We start from the raw sequence: 21,585 nt of genomic DNA, 5'->3' as shown, positions 1-21,585 counted from the left end.
GTTTTGAATTTGGAAGTACCGCATTGATGTTTCTATAAAAAAAGGTACCTTGGTTTCCCCTTTTTTTTTCAACTTTCGATTTAAGAAAGAAAAAAAAATGGATCATCGCATTGTTGTTTCTCTGTTTGTTTGTTTCTCCTTTTTCTTCGTTGGCGTGATTTCTACGGAGACTTTCTCGGCCGAAGGATTGGAAGTTGATCCGTTGATCAGGCAGGTAACAGACGGTCACGATGGAGCCGAGCCACAGCACTTGACCGCAGAGCATCACTTCTCGCTATTCAAGAAACGGTTCAAGAAATCGTACGGGTCGCAGCTGGAGCATGATTATAGGTTCAAGGTTTTTCAAGCTAACCTGAGACGAGCGGCGCGTCATCAGAAGCTTGACCCGTCTGCGACGCATGGAGTGACTCAGTTCTCTGATTTGACTCCGAGCGAGTTCAGGAGGACATATTTGGGATTGAGGAGATTGAGACTGCCTAAAGATGCGAATGAGGCACCGATTTTGCCCACCGATGATTTGCCTGAAGATTTTGACTGGATAGAAAAAGGCGCCGTTACACCCGTCAAAAATCAGGTTTTTTATTTTTAAAAAATTGAAAAATTGGCCTTTTTTTTTTTAAATAAACGAATTGCGTCAAGTTTTTTATTTTTTATTTTTTGGTGGTTAGGGTTCATGTGGATCATGCTGGTCTTTTAGTACAACAGGAGCTTTGGAAGGTGCTAACTTTTTGGCAACTGGGAAACTCGTGAGCCTCAGCGAGCAACAGCTCGTGGATTGTGATCATGAGGTTAGATTTCTTTTACTTTCTTTTTTAATGTTCTTAATGTGTATGTATGCTTTGGATTTATGGGTTGAGATCGCAAATGCTAATTTTAATTACATTCATTTAAATTTCAACTTTCTTCATTTACATGCTCATTTGATCTTTAGTTTATACCGATGGGTATGTATATTTACCTTGGAAGGTTGCAATTGGATCCAAAATTTCGAATTTTTTTTGTGTTAATGATTGTTTTTTCCTTTGTTTTATCATAATTCATATTAGTAGTAAAGCTTCTGAGGTAATTGTAGCAATACTAATTGCTAAATACAATGATTAAGAAACTACAACGTTAAAGGGTTATTTTTATACTCTTTGGTTTGCAGTGTGATCCCGCGGAAGCAGGTTCTTGTGATTCTGGATGCAATGGTGGGCTCATGAATAGTGCTTTTGAGTATACCCTCAAAGCTGGTGGACTTATGCGTGAGGAGGACTACCCCTACACTGGCACTGATCGTGGGACCTGCAAATTTGACAAGACCAAGATTGCTGCAAAAGTGGCCAACTTCAGTGTTGTTTCTTTGGATGAGGATCAAATTGCTGCTAATCTTGTGAAGAATGGTCCTCTTGCGGGTAAATGATATAAGTTTATTAGTAGTAATCTTTCTTTTTATTATTATTTTGCTTTTCTTACCTACTAACGTTATTGCTTTTAATGGTTTTCATTGTCCTTATCTGTTTCTTTGTTTGAATGCAGTGGCTATCAATGCAGTGTTCATGCAGACATACATTGGGGGAGTTTCATGCCCTTATATTTGCTCAAAGCGACTTGATCATGGAGTATTGTTGGTGGGGTATGGTTCAGCTGGCTATGCTCCAGTTCGCATGAAGGATAAGCCATACTGGATCATAAAGAACTCATGGGGAGAAAACTGGGGAGAGAATGGATTCTATAAAATCTGCAGGGGTCGCAATATTTGTGGAGTTGACTCCATGGTATCAACAGTTGCTGCTGTTAATACCAACTCTGAGTAGCGTACGAGTTGTTCATTACACCAGTTGTTTTGTATATTTCATGTTACAATTACTTGGGAACGTGGATGCTAACATAAGCTTTAAATTTCTCATGTTTCAAATTGTAGTTTAAAACAACTTAAAATGTTTTTAATTACCCTTTTTCATGTTCCACCGTAGTTCACACCCCTTTAAATCATCGAAAATGAGTTAAATTCTATGTTTCTAGAAAAGTTGGCTTACATTACTAAGCTGTAAGAATATGTTATGCTATCTTATCCTCGATCATGGATATAACATTTCATAAACGGTTGTCTGGCCACTTGGTTGATTCGACAAGTGCATGATCTGCCCAGAAGATAGCAGTTGGACCCCCGCTCTATGGACCCGATGATATTAATCATGATATGATACTAAAAATAGGTACACATGAAAATAATACAATTTAAAATTTTAACAAAAAAAAATCAAATATAAATTTGATAAAAATCAAAATGAGCTTTGATTTTTACATTTCACACGAATTAAATACGAAATAAATAAATGCAAATTCTTTAATTATCAAATCTATATTTACACATTTATAACACAGCTTTTTTATGTCAAGTCGAATCTATAAATTATGGCACATCTAGGGAAGAATGTAATCATCATTATCACATTAGAATTAGACAACCACAGCAACTAAAACAACCGTAAGTTCTTGATATATATATATATATATATATATTTATTTACTTATTTATAATATTTAAATAGAAAAATAAATTAAATTAAGCATTATTCCATAACTGCTACCACATACAAAGATACCAGTAGGCCACTTATTCCTTCCAATAACAAACCACCACCAATTGGAAGGTAAAGAAGCAGTGCTGAGGCTGTAGAAAGCTTCCTCAATTCCCCGTACGGGGTGCATCTAAATCGACTTCTCCACATGTTCGAATGAAAAAAAACAACAAAAAAATCAACATAACTTCTTCAATGTCCACACTCAACTCCAACATAATTTTTATTCAATCCAGTAGATCAATCATCTTGATCATCGAGTAATGCAAATGAAAATGGATAGAACTTATAACCATCTCCCTCGTAGAATTTATTTTGGAATTCAACCCAGTGAAGTCGCAAAGCATGTAGGAAAGCACTAAGGGTTTCCATAACTAGCAACACACCAACGGTTGCAAATATAAAGACAATGATGCCAACAAGGAGGATGATTATATTGTTAAACCTGTAGGAAGCCAAAAACACATCATCATTACGCATATCCCCAAGCCCCTGAAGTTTAGACTTTAGATCTATGAACTCAAAGAACTCATTGAACAAAAACAAATAAGAAATGGAAGGGGTCATAAGAGTAATATCATAAGCTATAAAGTGCCTAAATTTGTTTTGCTATGCTCGTTGATAACATATAAGCATAGATAATGTGCAAGACGTACCCCCAAGCAAGGAGAAGAACCTTCTCATAGAACACAACTGACAACTCTGCATGAGCAAGACTGCAAAAAGAAAACAAACAGGGTGCAATTTCTGAGTTAGGCTTTACTAAAATTAGACAACTTTCATACAAAATAACACAGAAAATATATAGAAATGTATAAATGACTATAGCATATCTTGCGGAACATACGTTAGAAGGCACAGAGCAATTTCTCTATGAAGATCAGGTAAATGTGTCAAAGAACACTCTGCCTGTTATAATTAGTAATAGGGAGAGGAAAACTTGTATTCATGGATTTTTCAATAAGTTTATACAATCACATGGGCTGTGTCTGCATAAAATGAGGCTCAAAAAGACTTTGCTCTTTTTTAAACTCAAACCAAAAGTAAAATTTTGATATAGTGTTATTTCAACCAAACACAGTTGACTCCAAATATAAATTGCAATTACTGAAGACATACCTGAGGGCCCATAATCGAAGGTATGAGGCTGTATTTGAAACTGCACCAAGCACAAACTCTATGGTATGTATGAGTTGATGCACAAAGACTTCACTAAACTCAAATTCTTCATGACCATGACCATGGGAATCATGATTTGCCTCTGAATGAAGAGTTTCATCTGTGCTTTGAATTGGTGTGTATGATTGGCCTTGATGCCTCTAAAGAAAAGGCACATATAATAAGTGATGGAAACAGGGTGAAAATAAAACTTAAAATATGTTCAGCAAGATATGAGAAAGAGCAATATAACATACATTTTCGTGTTGTTTCTTTAGAAGGAATGGCTTTGGTAATAGCATCCATGGCACAGAAACCAGGGCAAGTAATAATAGCACAAGCTGGAAGAAATGCACAAGAATATCAAATTGGATGTAAAAACCTCTAATGAATGGTATTAATTTTAAAAAATAACCAAATAAATAGAAAGAGAAATAACCTGAACTGTTTTTTGGCCAGGAAAAAGCTGATTTTCACCCAATTCATCAGTAGGGCTCAGGAACATGTATATCATTATGTGGTACAAATCAGCTTGTGAACCAGTACACCATTTCACAATGATAAGGAGTGATAGATAGCCAAAGAGGCTGTTCAAAAATATCATCTGGGGAATAAATTGAAACCTGAGCAACACACAAGCAAAGGCAACTTTTCAGTTAGCAGTCACGTTAAAAACTCCGGAATAACAGAGTGAGCTAAGATCTTGATTGGCATATCAAACTTACCAAATGTTCAGACCATTACCAAAGAATGTTGCATTAGAGTAACTCAAAATAATTCCAAGGTTCATCTGAGCCACCCCAAGAAGGATTGACATTTTCATCTTCAGAGAGTTCAGGAATGGCAGCTCACTACGGCTACCATGCCATGCAGGATCCACCCCAAATGGGTAAGTGTCACGCACCTTAATCAAACCAACAGTAGTAGCATCCCTACAAAAAAGGCAGTAAAAAAGCTGTCACAAAGGGCTTATACAACGATTGTATGATCCACAAGTGTAAGTGAAATACCGGCAAGAGAGATCACGGCAAGCATAAGCTGAACGACCAAATAATTCAAAGGGCACAGAGAAGAACTCGTTATAGACCAAACCAGTAAAAATTGAGAAGAGTGACATCATCATAATAACGTAACGACCACCAAAGGTCATTTCCGTTATATCCCCAAGCTTCTGCAGTTTCCAAGAATTATAATTTACTTAGGTTCCATCCATAGACACAATAGACCAATAAAGACAACGACTACAAACAGGGAAAACTAACAGGTACTCCTATTTCGGAAAGTAACCCATCAAACCAAAAGCCCAGACATCGGAAGGTCATTTTACCACAAAAAATCCATTACATGATATTGTTCATAGTACACCTCAATGTGACCCCTACCAATCTTTGCTGATAACAAGATAAGGTAAACATGTCTTTGGAATATAATCCCATGTCACGTCTATTTACCATGTTAGCAAAAATAATATGAAATATTTAAGAGATTGTTAGCAACTTTGCTAGCCAACTAAAAATCACTGAATCTTATTCCTTCGGCAGTTCAATCATTTATGAGACCCACAAAGAAGTAGCAATTACACAGCCAGTGAAAAGGAAGCTAATATAAGGAACTCTTAACAGAAAATAAAACATTAAATAAGCCTCACAGAAGAAGATTAAACTTGGAAATCATTTTGTCCAAATTAAATGGGACAAATAGATATGTTTTCCAGGTAATCATTAACCTTAGAGGTAAAAATGAAAATAGCTTTTTTCTGTATATAACTTAAAGACAACCAAAAAAAAAAAAAAAAGAAGAAACCCAATGCAGGAATGAATATGCCCTCAAATTGTTTTCACCAGCATATAAGCTGTAAGGTTGTATAAATTCAAAAGTTGATTATACCATCACAAGAGATTACCTGACTGGACAGTTTCTTTTCCCGGACAATAAAATATAATGTTACAAGTAACAAGCATATTCCATGGCCCCAATCACCAAACATAACAGCAAAAAGGAAAGGGAATGTAATAATAGTGTATACACCAGGATTTGCTTCTTGATACTTTGCCACCCTGCAATTAAATGCAATAAAAAGTGTTATATTTCTGTTTTTTAGGGGCAAATTAACACATGAACATATGCAAAAGATACAGACAAAACACATACTCCCAAACCAAACATTTGAAAGGAACCTAATGATAAAGTTAATTTACCATTAGGAAATAAAAACTGAATAGACGATAAGAATAAAAAATGTACAAATATAGGTTAATTAACACAAAAATGAATACCGAACAATCTCTTCTTTGAATTCATTAGTAACCTTAAACAACTTTTCAGGATCTTTATGAATGAATTAGGAAGGGCACTTATACCATAATTCTCTATTTTGCTGACCCCATGATGCTTGGTAGAAAATATTTATCAATCAAGCCATTACTAATATCTCCTTAATATCAACAGGTTGTATTGTAGATCTTACCCTTTCCATAAAATCATTGCATTGAATTACAGTGGAAAGCAACAGATAGAATGTCTGCTCCCAATTCCCTAATCTGAAGGAGGTCAATACTCATATTTAACTTGGACATGCATGGTCTAAATAAGTAGACAATTAAAAAGCCACATCAATAAGCACAAAATGCCTAAAAAGTATGCGCATGTTATAAATTAGATACTATATCAATTAGTATACAGACATACGCACACAAACTCAGCACACATGGATATCACTTTTGATGGATATCTGGTTTTCTTTTTCTTTGTAAAAAAAGCAGCATCAGTTCAAACAGTCTTATTGTGAACTTACCCATATGCATCAACAATTTCCTGAAAAGCAGAAGTAAATTTATTTGTGCGGAAGTAGGTAGGTGGTGAGTCTCTTGTATGCAAGACCTGGAAAATGGCTCCAACTTGAGAGTTGGAGTCAAATGCAGCCCGCTGCAATGCCTCCTGAATCTGCGGCAAAATAGCTCAAGCTCATACATAAATAGAATACTATTAAAAAAAATCTTTATTAGATCATAGAAGCCAACCATAATCCAAGAAATATCAGTATGACACCAATTAAAATTTTCAAGCAAGGGCAAAAGGAACATCTGTTGACATGTAAAGCACAAGGGGCAGAAAACTAATACCTGTTTTGTGGCAAAAACTGGGCTCCATCCCTCAGCCACAAGACATTTCTTTGTTACATCAAGGCTAAGCATATTCAGAGTGTGATAGATTGATTTCTCCTTCTTAACCTTCAGGAGTTAAAGATAATATAGTTTACTCACTGAACTTAATCCAAATGATTCAGAATATCAGTTAATGACTGCAACAGTGAATTAGCATCTCAATGCATCTCACGTGCAAGAGGAAATTATAAGCATATGTTACATAATCTATGAAAAATTGAAAAAAGATCATCCGCAGACCTTAAGGTTCCATTGCTCAAACTGGTCTCCAATAGTTCGCAACAAATTGTCCCGGTGAAGCAATCCGGCATCTATGGTAGTTTTCAGCTCTGAAATTCTTCCTGAAACCTGAAATTTATAGCGATCATAGAGATCAATCAGGTAAAAAAAATTCACAACAATCACAAATATATTGCAGAAAGACTCAAGTTTTATTGACGCAAGGAAATAATTGGAACAAGACCACAAAGAAAGGAGGGGTGTTTCCTCATCAAGCATTAAAATGGAGAGAGTGGTCTGTGCAAGAAAAGATCTAGCATACAGGCATATTCAGATAATCTACATAATAGAGAATTGGAAGGCCTGGAATGTCATAGAGGAACAAACATATGGTGTTAAGGAACAACCAACCACCACTCTGCCAAACCATTAAATGACAGTTTAAAATAAAAAAAAATAATCCATACCTCGCTAATCATCAAAGCCTGTTTGCCTAGATCCTCAGCAAAAGGATAACGATTAGCTCCAAAAGCTTCACATATCTTGAGAATTTTGTTCCTTGCTCTTTCTCCAGAGTAGAAAACTACAAATACATTTTTCTCCATCTGCACATTGACATTTGCAAATCAAAGACAACAGAAAAGATGGTACAAGATTAGACAATGATCTTATCTTAATAAGTCCAAAATTCAGAAAACTACACCAGCTAAACAACATACATATGCATATCTTGAGCGGATTACATAGTAAATCCTACACTAAGAGTGGTACTGTTCTCATAAACTAGAAAACTAGATCAATTTTAACATCCAGCTCCGTAACAGGTTTGCTATTTGCAAACATTCAATTGTCCATGAACATATGCACAAATGCAAAATAATCTCTGTTTGACACTCTTTTGGAGCATAAAATCTAAGGTCTTAAACTAAATGGTGCATTGTCTGCACAATAATTTTTGTTTGATACTCTTTCAGAACATAAAATCTAGGTCTTCAAATAAATGATTAATTGTCTGCACAGCTCACGATGAATTGGCCATGTCTGAGTAACATAAAAAACATAAGATACATTCTTTCAAATGCATGTGTGCGCCTATCCATCCACATTTTTATGCAAATAATGTGCAGTAAACATGACTTCATATATATCGTGCATGCCATGGTTAAATTATGTTCCTTATTCTCTTCTTTCTCAAATATTTAAACTATTTGAACAAAACCGCAAAAACAATTATCACCTTCTCTCCAGAAACAGGATCAGTGATGGGCTCCTCCACAGGAACCTGCTTGAGGAACACATTACCCCTAGTTGCACGAAATAAAATCCTCTCAAAGGCCATAGATATTTCCCTAGGAACAAGGCCAGTAACAAACCCCAGCTTCACTTGCTTCGACAAATCTATTGAGGTTTCCTACAAAACAGTGAGGAGATTTTATGAGTGAAGGTATGAGATGATTAGCTGGATAGTACAACATACTGAAAGAAAGATGGTGCTATACTTGCTCCTGTAATAAAGGAGTTTCTATGGATTCTTCACCCATTTGACATGATTCCATTTCTCTCTGCTGAGCTGTAGCACTGTGTTGAGCAGAAGCAAAAAACTCACCAGCCTAAACAGAAAAGCAAGTTAGCATTTTATGCAATTATTATAAAGCATTAAATGCAGGAAGGAAATGAAACTTTGAAAAAAAGATATCCACCTGATCATAGAGTGACAAATATTAAAAAATACTTGAGGTACAAATGAGAGCAAGTTAACGTTTGAAACTCCATTAAGAGTGTTTTATAAAAACAAGGACATGATATGTACAAACTCTGGTATTGAATTAATTATCTGATTGAATATGAAATAACAGCGTCTATAGACTCTATCCAATTAATAGCCCCTTGTCTCAACTCTCGACCGCGAAATGTTTAATTCTTCCAAACATGTATAGCCTTTTATTGCAAAAATTAGCAACTTTAACAGCTATATTTATGTTACTGTTTCTCATGATGTAAAAATATCAGTAGGAACTAGGAACAGAACCAAGGCAAATGTCACCAGATTAGGGCAGCAAACAAAGTCATACCTTTTGCCAAACAAGCTTATACTCAGCCAGCTCATTATAACTACGTTGCAATTTTTCACCATTTGCATTCATTTCAATCAGCTCCGCCTCAAAATCTCCAAGTTTTACCTAGCACATAACAAAGAAAAAAATTTGAATTCAAGAATAAAATTAAAAAAGTGTTTTCTTGGCAATAGATGATGTACCTCTAGGTCATCCACATCAATGTCAGCTCCTGCCACAAATTTTGTTGAAGAGGAGAAGCCAGCTTTTAGCATTTGCTCCTTGAAAAAACGCAACTTGCGCGCCATCTCTCCACATTTTTTAATCTTCATGAGAAAGCAATGTTAACAAACAATGATGATAAACCAAAGTTTGTAAATTTATAATAGCATGTTATGGCAACAAAATATAACATCATAAAAAAAGTTTGCATAGCTCATATGAATAAGCATGGTACTTCTGCTTCGATCAAAAGGTCGTAGGGTTAGCTGTTTCAAACAAACATTCATCTTTTGAAATCCTATGAAGACAGTTAAACTCTTCTAGTATTTGCTTAAATACCAGCATGTTCTACAAATTGCACGTAAAGAATCAGAAACCGACCTTTGGGTTAAGTAACTAATGTAGTATTATTTATCACCAACATTTTTCAGGCAGTTAAAGTTCTATTTTCAGCCATTCAAGAATTTAAATTTCACTAGTATATAATTTCCGAGCCTATAGTTCTTTAAAGTAGAAGAAGAAGAAAAGGAAAGATCACACAAATAGGAATTTCAGCAAATGTTAAATGTGAATGTATCAATCACTATTAAAAAAGCAAAAAGAAAATACCTGAGCAGCATAAGTTCGCTGAAATGGACTCTTCTCCGAATTCAGCTGTAAGACATCACACAAATGGGAAACATCAGTCTTAAATCCCCACCAATTGACCCATCAAATCACAAAGAAATTTAAAAATAAAAAACTAGGTTTTCATGAAATCCAAAAACAAAAGTAAAAAACAATGAAATTGATGGATAAAACTAAAACTCTAGCATAGCAATCATAAAAAAAATTGTAATAATAATAATAATCAAAATCGAAAAACCGATCTCTACTAGAAAGAATTCTCCGCACACAGTTAAAGTCTAGGGTTTTTACAAACTACGATTAAGAATCAAGCACCGAAATTCCAGTTTAATTCTGAAGTAGAAGAAAGCAAGAGTGGATAATTTCAATAGAATTGAGCATTAAGAAGTGTTCACAAGTAAAAGACAGTGCACGGACGTCTTTGAATTGCAGGAGGCCGAGGTCGCCGAGATAAGAGACGGTGAGGTGAGCGGACTCCATAGGAATGATAAGCTGGACCAATTGCATCGGCTCTGAACGGAACAGATCCATCGGTGGACAGCATCCTCCACGGACGTCTCCCATTGAGTCTCGACTGTTCGATTATGTTAATTTCGATCACAAGAAAGCACACAGATATCGATCTTGGGCTTTTGTTTTTTGAGTTCAATTAATGAGCGCGTAGTAGAAAACAAAAACGCAGAAACCGAGAAGGAAACTGGGGGAGGCTTGTAAAGATTTCGTCTTCTACTTTCTTACTGCCACAAGCTTCTACGTAAGCCTTTTTTTTGGCCGTTCGAGTTACCTATTGCTTGGGATTTTTTGGAATAGTATTATAAAGGTAGTTTGGGCCATGAGCCATGAACCATTCAATGCGTAATCAAACCATTACGTTACAAAGCCCATGCTATAGTATAGGCACCGGAGTTTGGACCCTTTGGTGGCCTCCTCGAAACCAACATAGTTGAAGCTTATGGGTCAGAAATTGGAAAATGAACAGGAACGACGAAACAACGCAATTGGTCCGTGAATGAATTTTACCACGGCCCGCAATTACCCGCAGCGTATAAAAAGTACTAACGACCAATAACGCTTTTGGTAATAATTCAATGACCAAAACAGTGCTAACATATTTTAAATATAGCATGATAATATAATAAAAAAATAAAAATAATATAACTTAAATTTTAATAAAATCATATATAAATTTTAAAAAATAAAAAAATTATATTTAATGTCATAAATTATAACATTTTATATTTTATATAAAAAATACAATATTAATATACAAATTATGAAATCTATTATCAAACCATATTCATCAAACAATCGACAGCAGTCGTTTGCTTGGTTCAACCTAAATCCTGGATTCGGTTAGGTTCATCACTTCACTTGCTCAGTTTCTCTTGGACTGTTTAGTCATTCATTCGAAGCCTCAATCGTTTACCTTGGACTGTTACATTTCTAGCCTGCTTAAAATAGAAAAGGATTTATGTGAAGCGTGTTAGATAAAATTTGTAAAATTTGTTGTTAAAATTGATTAAATAAAATTAATAAATTAATAAATTCAAATTTTTATAATATAAATTAAATATGTAAATTTTGAAAAAAAAATTAATAAATCTTAATCAATTTTTAATTAAACATTTTTAATAAAAATTTTAACAAAATTTTTATTAAATTTAATTACAAATAAAATTTTTAATAATATTTTTTTACATATAATTTTTTTATTGAAATTTATTATCCTATTGATTTAAATTTTTATTAAATTATTTTTAATAAAAAATTTCACACTAACATTTTACAAATTTCACCTAAAAATTTTTATTTTATTAATTTCCTTTAAACATTTACCATCAACCATATATATACTGTTGGATGTACCCAAAGAATAAGAAAAACTAGATACAATTGGCTCAGATTTCGCCATTAAAATTTATCGTTTAATTCAAAGAATACGACATTAACGCCATCATAGGAAAAAAAGACATGAAAGCATAAGCTCTGAGTTACTAGCATTAGTTAAGAATATGATACATGTCACGGTCTACTGCTTAATGACATACCTAACACCCAATTTATCTTCTTTCAAAACCTTCTACGAGCATCAATGTAAAAAAACCACAGGCGGAAAGATACCCCGACTAAATGCTTTGCTGGGGTAACTACCTCGCAAGGCAGCAGTCTCAACAAACACGCTAGCTGGCTATTTCAATCAATAATTTCCAGTTTTCCTCCAATCCTAGCTCCTCATCTTCATATTCTCTTCACGCTGTCACCTTGAAGAACAACAAATCCCTCACTGGCTAGAGTTGCAACTGCATTTCTTAGCTGAATTGACCAAAAAAGAAATAAAAAAGGTGTATTCATTATCGGTTTGATCATATTTTCCTTTTACTGGGGAATGCAAGGAAGAAAGAGGCTGGATACTCACATCATGAAGGTGAATTTCACTGCCAGAGCTCTGTTTCTTCAGTTCATCCAGTAACTGTAGGATTAATCAAGCACATTGATCAGTTAATTGATTTCAGGGACTAAATGAAAGCATCCAACTTTAAATCTACTAAACCAGCTTACCTCTAACAATCGTACTGATGGTCCCCCAAGCTGTATCTTCTCCATTATTATGTTGCGAGTTGCCGCTAACACATTCTCCCTCCTCATCCTTTCACTCGCAGAAACTCCAGTGGTGATAAGATCCATATCAATAGTTCCTTCACAAAGAAAGGACACAAAGCGAAGTAATGGAAGCATCCATTAGATATTGTTCTTGTGGGGAAAACATGAATACAGAATAAAGGAGCAAAACAGTAGCTGGAATATTACCAGTGGAGTGGTCAGTTGCTGATTGCTGCATAGCAACTTCCAAAAGCCGGAATGCCTCAGTTACATCTCTCATTTCAACCTACAAATATCAGAATGGAATTTCATTGTTCTGTTACACAATGAAAAGATTATAAGCTGCTAAGATAAACGTAACCTAACCCATTCAGAGAAGCGAATACGAGCTAAGGCTTCACTAAGGCGTATCAGACTCTCAATTTGCCTTGGTGTTGCAGTGATAACCTGTTGACATTATGAAACGTGGAAAAAGGAGGGGAAAAACAAGTTAACGAGCAGGTATGTCTAGATCATACTAGACCCAGAATTCAAGATTTCGATAGCAATACAGGGTTGCATCTATCTACCATTCAATGATTACACAGAAAGGTCAATAATGACGAAAAGAACACGGGAGAGGAAAACTAAATACACCATACCTTTTTACTACTGCCAGGAAAATTACCTCTTTTCCTCATCTCAACATATCCTCGGGTTAACTCTTCAGCAGCTTCATCAGACAATTGTGGGTGAATATTCTTGCGGGCATAGCTCACATATGCTGTTAAGGTAGCAAGATCTAAGACATCCTGCTCAGCAATCTGCACGTAGAGGCAAGGAATTACATTGACAAACCAAGGAAAGAAGTTCCTAAACATGATACAACATAAGAGTTCACCAAACCTGTGTGTCCTCAAAATGTAAAGAAACAATATGCTTAGCTAGGCGCCTATCTGTCTGTTCATCAGCCTTGTCGAGAACCAAGTAGATTAAATCAAATCTGGGAAACTAATACCAATTAGGAAGGAATTGTAGTTACAAATGTACTTTTCAAGCAACATCATACCTAATTCTATTACAGTGCCAATTCATAATAGCTATAACTGACAAACATGATATAATGAATAGAATCACAAAGACTATGGAAATAACACCTCCAACAATATTTGAAATTTGATATATCACTTTAAGCGTTCGAATAAAAAAACACAGGCAAGGTAATAATTTTATGGTAGTATCACAGACCTTGAAACCAGCTCAAACTTCAAGCTGCAAGGCACTTAGTAGCTGGTATGTATTTTCTTACCTGGACAACAAGGTTGGAGGCAGGTGTATGTTGTCAATCACAGACAATCGTGGATTATAGCGTGAACCACTAGGATTTGCACAAGCCAAGACTGAAGTCCTTGCATTAAGAGATGCAATTATACCAGCCTTCGCTATTGAAACAGTTTGTTGTTCCATTACCTGTAAAATTTAAGTAGAGTCGAGGAAAGTTGTCAACTTTCATAGCACGTACAAGAAGAAAATGATGAATGGTTAAACTATGGAAAGCATTTTAAGTCCTGGTTTAAATATTCGGCATCCTATTCTTGTGAAATAACTTCTTTCTCCCAAAAGAAGAAGAAAAACATGAAGCAACCTATTCATGAAGATATCCTAATATCTTGAACTCCCAAAACTTGGGAGGAATCTCAAGCATTTGTTAGCACCTACAATTTTCTCATCTTCAACTTTGGAGCAGAGCACAAATCATGTCTTAACAGGGAATAAGAAAGGCAAAGCATAACCAACCTCATGCAGCATGCTCCGTGCGTTATCAGACATTTTGTCAAATTCATCAATACAGCAGATGCCTCTGTCACTCAGAACAAGGGCTCCACTTTCCAAAACCTGAGAGTTAAATCATATATGAAAACCAACCACCAAATTCTGACATTCCAATTAATACCCAGATAAGAAAGAGTAAGGAAAGCATATCATACAGTTTCCCCTGTTTCAGGATCCTTGGTGACATAAGCAGTCAAGCCAACAGCAGAGCTCCCCCTTCCACTGGTGTAAATGCCACGCGGAGCAAGCTTGTGTATGTACTGGAGTAGCTGGGACTTGCTGGTTCCAGGATCACCAACTAGAAGGATATTGATGTCACCGCGGAAGCTGGCACCAGATGGCAACTTCAAAGCATTCCCGCCAAAAAGCTATGTTGATGGCAAATAACTAGCTATTACTTCCCCAGCAAAAATGAATGGCAAACAAGGCAGATAGTGGATCATACAGTACCTGGCAAAGAAGACCTTTCTTTATATCATCCAGCTCCCAGATGTTTGGTGCCAATGACCTTGTCAATCTTTCATATATATCTGGTTGTTTGGATAACTCTTTTAACTCTTCCACCTAAAATTTCAAAAAAAGGACATGATACAAATAGCCAATATAACTGAATTTTGGAAGAGAAGGATAGGAAATATATTAGACCTTGTCTTCATCAAACTGGACATCATCCTCAACCCTTTGTGAGCCCTTATCAACTTCCATAGGATCCTCAGACATCATTCTTGACTTATCAGTTTTCTCTATATGAAGACAATCAATGTATGTCTTCGAGCAAAGGAAAATCAAAACAAAATTATATTGAAATACTTGGAGAGCTACAAACCTAACACATGAATAATAGAACACATACCTTGAACAATGATTTCACAGTTCTTTGTGTTGGCCCAACTCTGACACTCATAGCCCTGTAAATCCCAGTGATCTATTGCAATACAAAGAACATGAGCAAACAAATAAAAGTGCCAGAATACTACTTGTGATTACATAACATTATAACATTATTTCATCAGGGTCCAACCTCAACCCTGTCGCCAGGTTTTCCAGCATCCACCAGCTTATCATGCATCAATAAGCTCACTGTGTGAGGTGTCCCTCCTTCAGGGATCTCATCTGGTGTCTCCTGAAGCCTCACAATCTGCTTATCAGCAAACCTGATGTTTGGAAAATAGAACCAATTAATTTTGGTCTCATAGTAACTCAAATGCAAATCTTTGATTTAAAGTCACCAAACCTACTTCTATAAACAGGTTCAAGTTAAAATGAACTCAATAATGTATAAACAACCTCCAAACCTACAAATGACATATAAAATGAGAAGATATTTTGCAGTAACAAGGAATTAAAAATTAAGAAGTTCCTAACACCAATGCAAGTTCACTTATTACATTGACATTCGCTAAACAGAATGAAATTTAAACAGGTAGTTACCTGCACCGATTGTGAACCAAAGTCATGGAGTTCTTGGCAAGGCACTCTTGGTTCGAGCATGTGGTAGGCTCAGTTATTCGTCCTTATAGTACCAAAACCAACAAATAAATCGATTAGCAGCATTACTCCAAAAACTAAATCTTAAAAAGAACATCACAAGAAGAATTACCTCTATCCACAACAACAGGATCAGAATGGTACCCACAAACAATACATCTGAACACTGCTTCCCTAATCTCAGGAATTATCGAACTACATCGAATAACCATCCCCTTCAACGACACCATCTTCTCAATATCTAAACCAAACAAGCAAACCCAAAATCAATCCAATAAATACACACACACACACACACACAAATAATATAAGGAAAATGAAAGCAAACTGACCAGATGGGTTGAGATTTCTCATGGAAGTAGAGCTCTTCAGATTATGAATCCGAACTTGAACGTGTTTATCAAACAAAGGGTTAATCAAACTAACGATGTCCATCAAAACGATATCGAAAATGGCTAAAACCTCGAGGGGATACCTCACCATTTTATTATACAAATCAGAGTCATAATTAAAAACATCATGAGCATCGACGTCAATCCACTCTCCCTCTATTTCAAGCACTCGGTGTATCAATCTCATATACTTTCCTTCTCCATAGACATCATTGCGTAATTCGTGGGTTTCTCTGAAATGCTTGATGAACATTTGGATGGCATTTTTGACGTCTTGGACGCTAATATTGGTACCCCAAACGAAGGTAGGGGTTGCCTCCTCCATGTCATCGCCACCATCGGATGATGGTGGTGGGAAATCGTCGGTGGAAGATGGGGTAGCGGCGGCTGCGGGGGTCGGGGATGTGGCAGGGCGGCGACCACGCCTGGTGGAACGGGATGGGGTTGGGGTAGATGACGAATTCGCGAAGCGAGAGGGATTTGGAGATGGAGTTGCCGCGGCAGAGGAAGGAATGGAGGCTTGGCGACGGCCACGCCTGCGACGGTGGGCAGGGGAGGAGGAGTTTGCGATGGGGGTGGAGAAGGAGTCACCGGGAGAGGAAGGACCTGCAAAAATTTAGATTTAAAAATAAAACCCTGTAAATTGTACTTTAAATATTAAAAAGAAAAAGAAATCAAGGTTTTAAAGAGAGAAAGTTACCGTTATTGAAATTGGCGGGAGAGGAATCGGAAGCCATGGCTAGAGAAGAAGAGAGACAAAAAGCGATGGAGATTAATTTGGAACTGAATAGAGAGAGAACGGTACTGCCTGCTGGTATGCTAGGAGAAAGGGGATCTTATTTGGCGGGAAGTGGTAGATGATTTTCGCGCCATAATTGATGTGGCCTTTCATGGGCTTGGATTTAGGCCTTTTGTAGATTCTAAGGTTCGGGCCGTTGGAGCGGATGGTGGACTAGATAGCCCATCATTCTCAAATGATCATTATTAACCTGATAGGCGATAGCCCATTGTGATTGGGCCTACAGGCATAACGGTCCGTAATTCACAAATAAACTATTCCGTTTTATTTTGTTTTGTTTTTTTAAGCTTTTATTTTTTATATTTCGAATTTGTTTTTCATAATTTTTAATTTTCAGCATTAAAAATCATAAAACATCAATTTAAATTAAAATTTTAATATAAAGTACACTAAAATAATTTTTTTAAAATTTTGTCAAAGTCAAAGAGTGACATACAAATGAGATGGAGGGAATATAATTTTATTTCCCTTGAAATTATAATTTTCTATGAATAATTGATTGAAACCAACTTTTTGTCTATCTGATTATTTTTTAATTAGGTTCTTTTGGTAAAAAAATAAATCATACTACTTTGTAAATTATTACAACCTTATTGAAAATCTAATTCATTTTTTATATTGTACAATTTAATATCAATTTATATTTCACTAAGATATTGCATGAAGAAACCTCCATTAATACTTTTTTTGTACAAAAAAAAAATTAAATGAAAGAAGATTACTCCATTTTAAAGGCTGTTTATGCTATAAGCCTTAATAAAATTTTATATTAAACTTATGAATCGTCCAAATAAATAATTAGCAGTGAAAATGGAATTAAGCCTTAATCATCAATGAAGATTATATGTACTTAAAGCTCAATAGTATAAAGGTGTGGGGGGTTTTTTCTTTCGGCAAAGCCGAAATGCCAGGATTCTGAAATCTGAACAATAGGTCAGAAGACCTCCAGCATCAAAGGAGGGAATAGGGACACAAACACAACCATTGGGTTGGACAACAAACCAGCGGTTACAGAGTTGTGGTTTACCGTCTGCCATAAAAGACCATCAATTAATATGGGTATAGGGTGATTTTATTGAAGAGCTTTGAGGGGAATACAAAGGAAGACAACAGTAGTAGTTTGCATTAACAAGATTTGGTGGAGATATGATACGAGATGAGATGGCTTAAATTTCACAGAAACCCCAACCTGCTGGCTGCTGGAGCGGAGCCTGAATGAACAGAATGAGTGCAATAATGGACTAATATTGGTGGATCTGTTTGCTACAAAATTAAAGGGAAGAAGTGACAAGCAAAACAAGGAATGCGCAGGTGAGTGCGTCATTAGATTAGGGTACTCAAAGCCCTACGGCCGCTAATCGAAACAAATGCAAGCCCCTCTCACTGAATCAAGCAAACAAAACAACTATTGGGGTAGTAGGTACATCCTTAAGCGCATGTACCCAAATTTACTATAGCAAACAAAGCAACTATTTGGGTAGTACGTACATACTTAAGAGCAAGTACCCAAATTTACTATAGCAAAAGGCAACAATGGAGTAAGAAATGATCTCACTCTTGCTGTAGCAGCAACATAGGGTAGGTTAGAGTTACCACTGTTAAAAAAAACTAGGGTTAGAGTTACCACTGTTAAAAAAAACTAGGGTTCATCACAACATTTTCTTTTACTTGATTTCTCTAAAGTATGTACATGGCCTTTTGAAGGCGATAATAAAAGTTCTGTCTTCCCTGATTGAATCACTGAATCACGTCAAATTTGAGAGATGTCACTGTATGACAATTTTCTTCTGGTAACTGTTTTTAGACTGAGTAGCTAGGACCCTTTCTTTTCATGGAAATTAGGTTTTCAAACAAATAAATGAAAAAAAAAAGTAAGGGAGAAATTTTGTATGTCATGATTTCTTTTACCCAACCTTTGAGACACTGTTGAATAGACAGAAGCTCTCCTGTGATTAAGCAGCGGTGAATAATTAGCTGCATTTTTTGTCTGTTTTTGTTGGCAAAAATGGAGAAACATAAAGTTGCTCATATCTTACAAGAAACATGGAAGGAATTATTAATGTCGGTTTCAAAATCTATTTTCTGGCACGGAAAAGATGTCTGCATTTGGATCAACAGTCGACAGCCATGAAATCTGATGATGATCAACATAATAATAGTAGCATAATGGAATCACTTATCATGGACATAACAGCGGATGAGTTAATCGAGAGAGTAAAATCAAGGGGAAGAAACGAAAACCAACCATATTTGACTCCAACAAGATGGATTATATGCATGCTTTTTAAGGTAAAATTGATAATTCTTTTTTACATCGAAATAATTAATTTGATTTTATTAAGCATCTAACTTAAAATTAATTGATAATAAATTAAAATATTAAATTTGAATATAAAATTATAAAATATTAAATATTTATTAAATGTGAGATAATCTATTTTAACAAACTCTTATCATGTATAAATGAAGATAGAGTAAGCCTATTATGTGATAAATTTGAAAAAGGCAACGGATACTAATTGGTTTAAGCAAATTTGGAAAAGCAACAGAAAGAAAGTCTTGGCTCTATTATCAATTAGTTTTAAGTGAAGGAGTTCAATCTGAATATAAAATTATAATATATTAAAATTTTATTAAATATATAATAATCCATTTTAACTTGCCCCTGTAACTTGTAGCTAGAGATGGAAAAAGACTTCGTGACAAATTTAGAAAAGGCAACAGAATGAAGAAAACTAAGTGAAAAATTTGAAAATGGCAACAAAAAAAGAGCAACAGAAATAAATCTTGACTTTGATACCATGTTAAGTATCCAACCTAAAATCAATTTGAACGTGACAAATTTGAAAAACACAAATGAAAAAAAAAAACTTCTAATTCTAATATCATTTTAAGCATTCAATTTATTACCGATTGACAATAAATGAAAAAATTCAACCTGAATATAAAATTACAAGATATTATATATTCATTAAATGTAAAATAACATCACACTAACAGATTTAATGCATTCCAGAGTTCATGGCCTAGCTTCCAGATGATGATCAACTCAGATTCATATACAGTGAGAAGAATCGGCTAATTTGAAGTTTGTAATTAATACCATCTGTTTGATACACACAAAATAAAATACTTTAAGAATCGGCTGTTTCTTCCTCGTGTACTTAACAATTTAGCACTGCCATTAGCTATCTTTTTTTATCCAATCTAATTTGTATGGCAAATTCACATTTTTTCCTGTTTTTCATATATAATCGATACTTTACTCAACACTTTAATGTTGGTGTTCATGTGTAACTTTCTAGTTTACTTTTCATTCAATTTAAAACACATGCATCAACAGCTAGAGCTTATATTTGGCATAAAGGTCGAGTAATATCAATATTTATGTTTGGTGGAAAGGAAAGAAAAAAAAAGTGAGAAACGAACAACTTTTTTCTTTCTTCGCGAAGGATGAAAATAAAAGGAAAAAAAAGTTAAGAGTAAAATTATAAATAAAATTGTTAATTTAAATTAAATGAATGTTTTCTTTCCACATTTTGAAAGATTGAATGTGAAAGAAGAGAAAAATACAAATTTATTCAGTTTTCTTTATTTTTTCTATATTTTTCTACCAAACAAAGAAAATAATAAAAATTTTTAATTTTTCATAATGTAAATCATTTATTCTTTTGCTGGGAACAAACCCAAATGGACCAAGACAGTTCAAAGACAATAGTCAAAGAAAACTCCTCTAAAATGTTCTAGAGCCTTGTCAAAACCTTATAATATACACTAACCCCTCAATCATATTGTTTTTAATTATTTTCAGTACATAACCCTTTCAATTATGTTCAACAATCAATGCTTTCATATTCATCCAATCATCAACCTTAATAAATTTATAACAGTAAAAAAAATTTCGTACGTGCACTAAAAAAAATCCTTAAAAAACTCGCAAAAAAAAAAAAAAAAGAAAAGAAAATTCATGTCAACTTTGGTAATATTAGAGTCAGCTATTTCCATCCGCGGACACAGCCAAAGAACGTGCTGCTGCTGCTACACTTGGCTGCACCAATATTAAAGGAAAGCTACATATAGTAATCCTAGTGCAGTAATTATACCAATGAAAGTTAATATTCTATAACTAAAAATGGAATGCTTAGTCTCACTGTCTCATGCTCAATGTTCAACATAAATACTTACATGAATAAAAATTGACCTTGCACGGGCTGAGAACTGGTTTTGGAGTTCTAAGATTCTGACAGCAAATTTCACAATAAAGAGAGGGCAGAAGAGCAGAGAAAGTGTCGGTCATCATCAGATTAAGTTTAATAGTTCTTGTTTAGTTCAATTAGCCAGGCCTTAACCAATAACCATCCGATACAATGAACTGTGAGGTTGATTTCTTAATTGATTAAGATCAATGCTTTTATAATGTGCACCAAATATCTCTTTCTAATACTGTTTTTCTAACTATAATAGGAAAGCCATCCATAGAAGTGG

General features: G+C 35.0%; 3 protein-coding genes across 3 annotated transcripts; 1 reads left to right on the top strand and 2 right to left on the bottom strand.

The window, feature by feature from the left end:
• Nucleotides 1–70: 70 nt before the first annotated feature.
• Nucleotides 71–1,949, top strand: LOC111308832 (cysteine protease RD19A-like). The gene is made up of 4 exons (XM_022907479.2): nucleotides 71–574; nucleotides 669–788; nucleotides 1,148–1,394; nucleotides 1,519–1,949. Exons 1-4 carry the CDS (start codon nucleotides 98–100, stop codon nucleotides 1,794–1,796), a joined length of 1,122 nt encoding a protein of 373 aa, XP_022763214.2. The 5' UTR covers nucleotides 71–97; the 3' UTR covers nucleotides 1,797–1,949.
• A 590-nt stretch (nucleotides 1,950–2,539) lies between these two features.
• LOC111308831 (V-type proton ATPase subunit a3-like) lies at nucleotides 2,540–10,609 on the bottom strand. Its single transcript, XM_022907477.2, has 18 exons — nucleotides 10,426–10,609; nucleotides 9,991–10,035; nucleotides 9,363–9,485; nucleotides 9,178–9,285; nucleotides 8,605–8,715; nucleotides 8,343–8,516; nucleotides 7,573–7,710; nucleotides 7,127–7,234; nucleotides 6,845–6,952; nucleotides 6,517–6,665; nucleotides 5,626–5,779; nucleotides 4,733–4,893; nucleotides 4,448–4,654; nucleotides 4,162–4,345; nucleotides 3,980–4,063; nucleotides 3,684–3,883; nucleotides 3,221–3,280; nucleotides 2,540–3,009 (listed from the first exon to the last, which is right to left on the bottom strand). The coding sequence occupies exons 1-18, from the start codon at nucleotides 10,570–10,572 to the stop codon at nucleotides 2,805–2,807; spliced, it is 2,466 nt and encodes an 821-aa protein (XP_022763212.1). The 5' UTR covers nucleotides 10,573–10,609; the 3' UTR covers nucleotides 2,540–2,804.
• Nucleotides 10,610–11,883: 1,274 nt separating this feature from the next.
• On the bottom strand, nucleotides 11,884–17,111 carry MCM4 (Minichromosome maintenance (MCM2/3/5) family protein). The gene is made up of 18 exons (XM_022906565.2): nucleotides 17,002–17,111; nucleotides 16,242–16,907; nucleotides 16,022–16,150; nucleotides 15,853–15,934; nucleotides 15,443–15,575; nucleotides 15,275–15,346; nucleotides 15,067–15,189; nucleotides 14,872–14,985; nucleotides 14,577–14,789; nucleotides 14,386–14,484; nucleotides 13,898–14,058; nucleotides 13,495–13,591; nucleotides 13,251–13,412; nucleotides 12,976–13,056; nucleotides 12,817–12,895; nucleotides 12,568–12,704; nucleotides 12,425–12,478; nucleotides 11,884–12,321 (listed from the first exon to the last, which is right to left on the bottom strand). Exons 1-18 carry the CDS (start codon nucleotides 17,036–17,038, stop codon nucleotides 12,247–12,249), a joined length of 2,514 nt encoding a protein of 837 aa, XP_022762300.1. The 5' UTR covers nucleotides 17,039–17,111; the 3' UTR covers nucleotides 11,884–12,246.
• Between the last annotated feature and the right edge of the window lie 4,474 nt (nucleotides 17,112–21,585).

This window comes from Durio zibethinus, chromosome 2, assembly GCF_047325235.1.
Source record: "Durio zibethinus cultivar Kanyao isolate XHJ-2024 chromosome 2, ASM4732523v1, whole genome shotgun sequence".
NCBI classification, from domain to species: Eukaryota; Viridiplantae; Streptophyta; class Magnoliopsida; order Malvales; family Malvaceae; genus Durio; species Durio zibethinus.
Note: the sequence above shows the minus strand (reverse complement) of the source record. Positions and strands in the feature narration are given on the sequence as shown.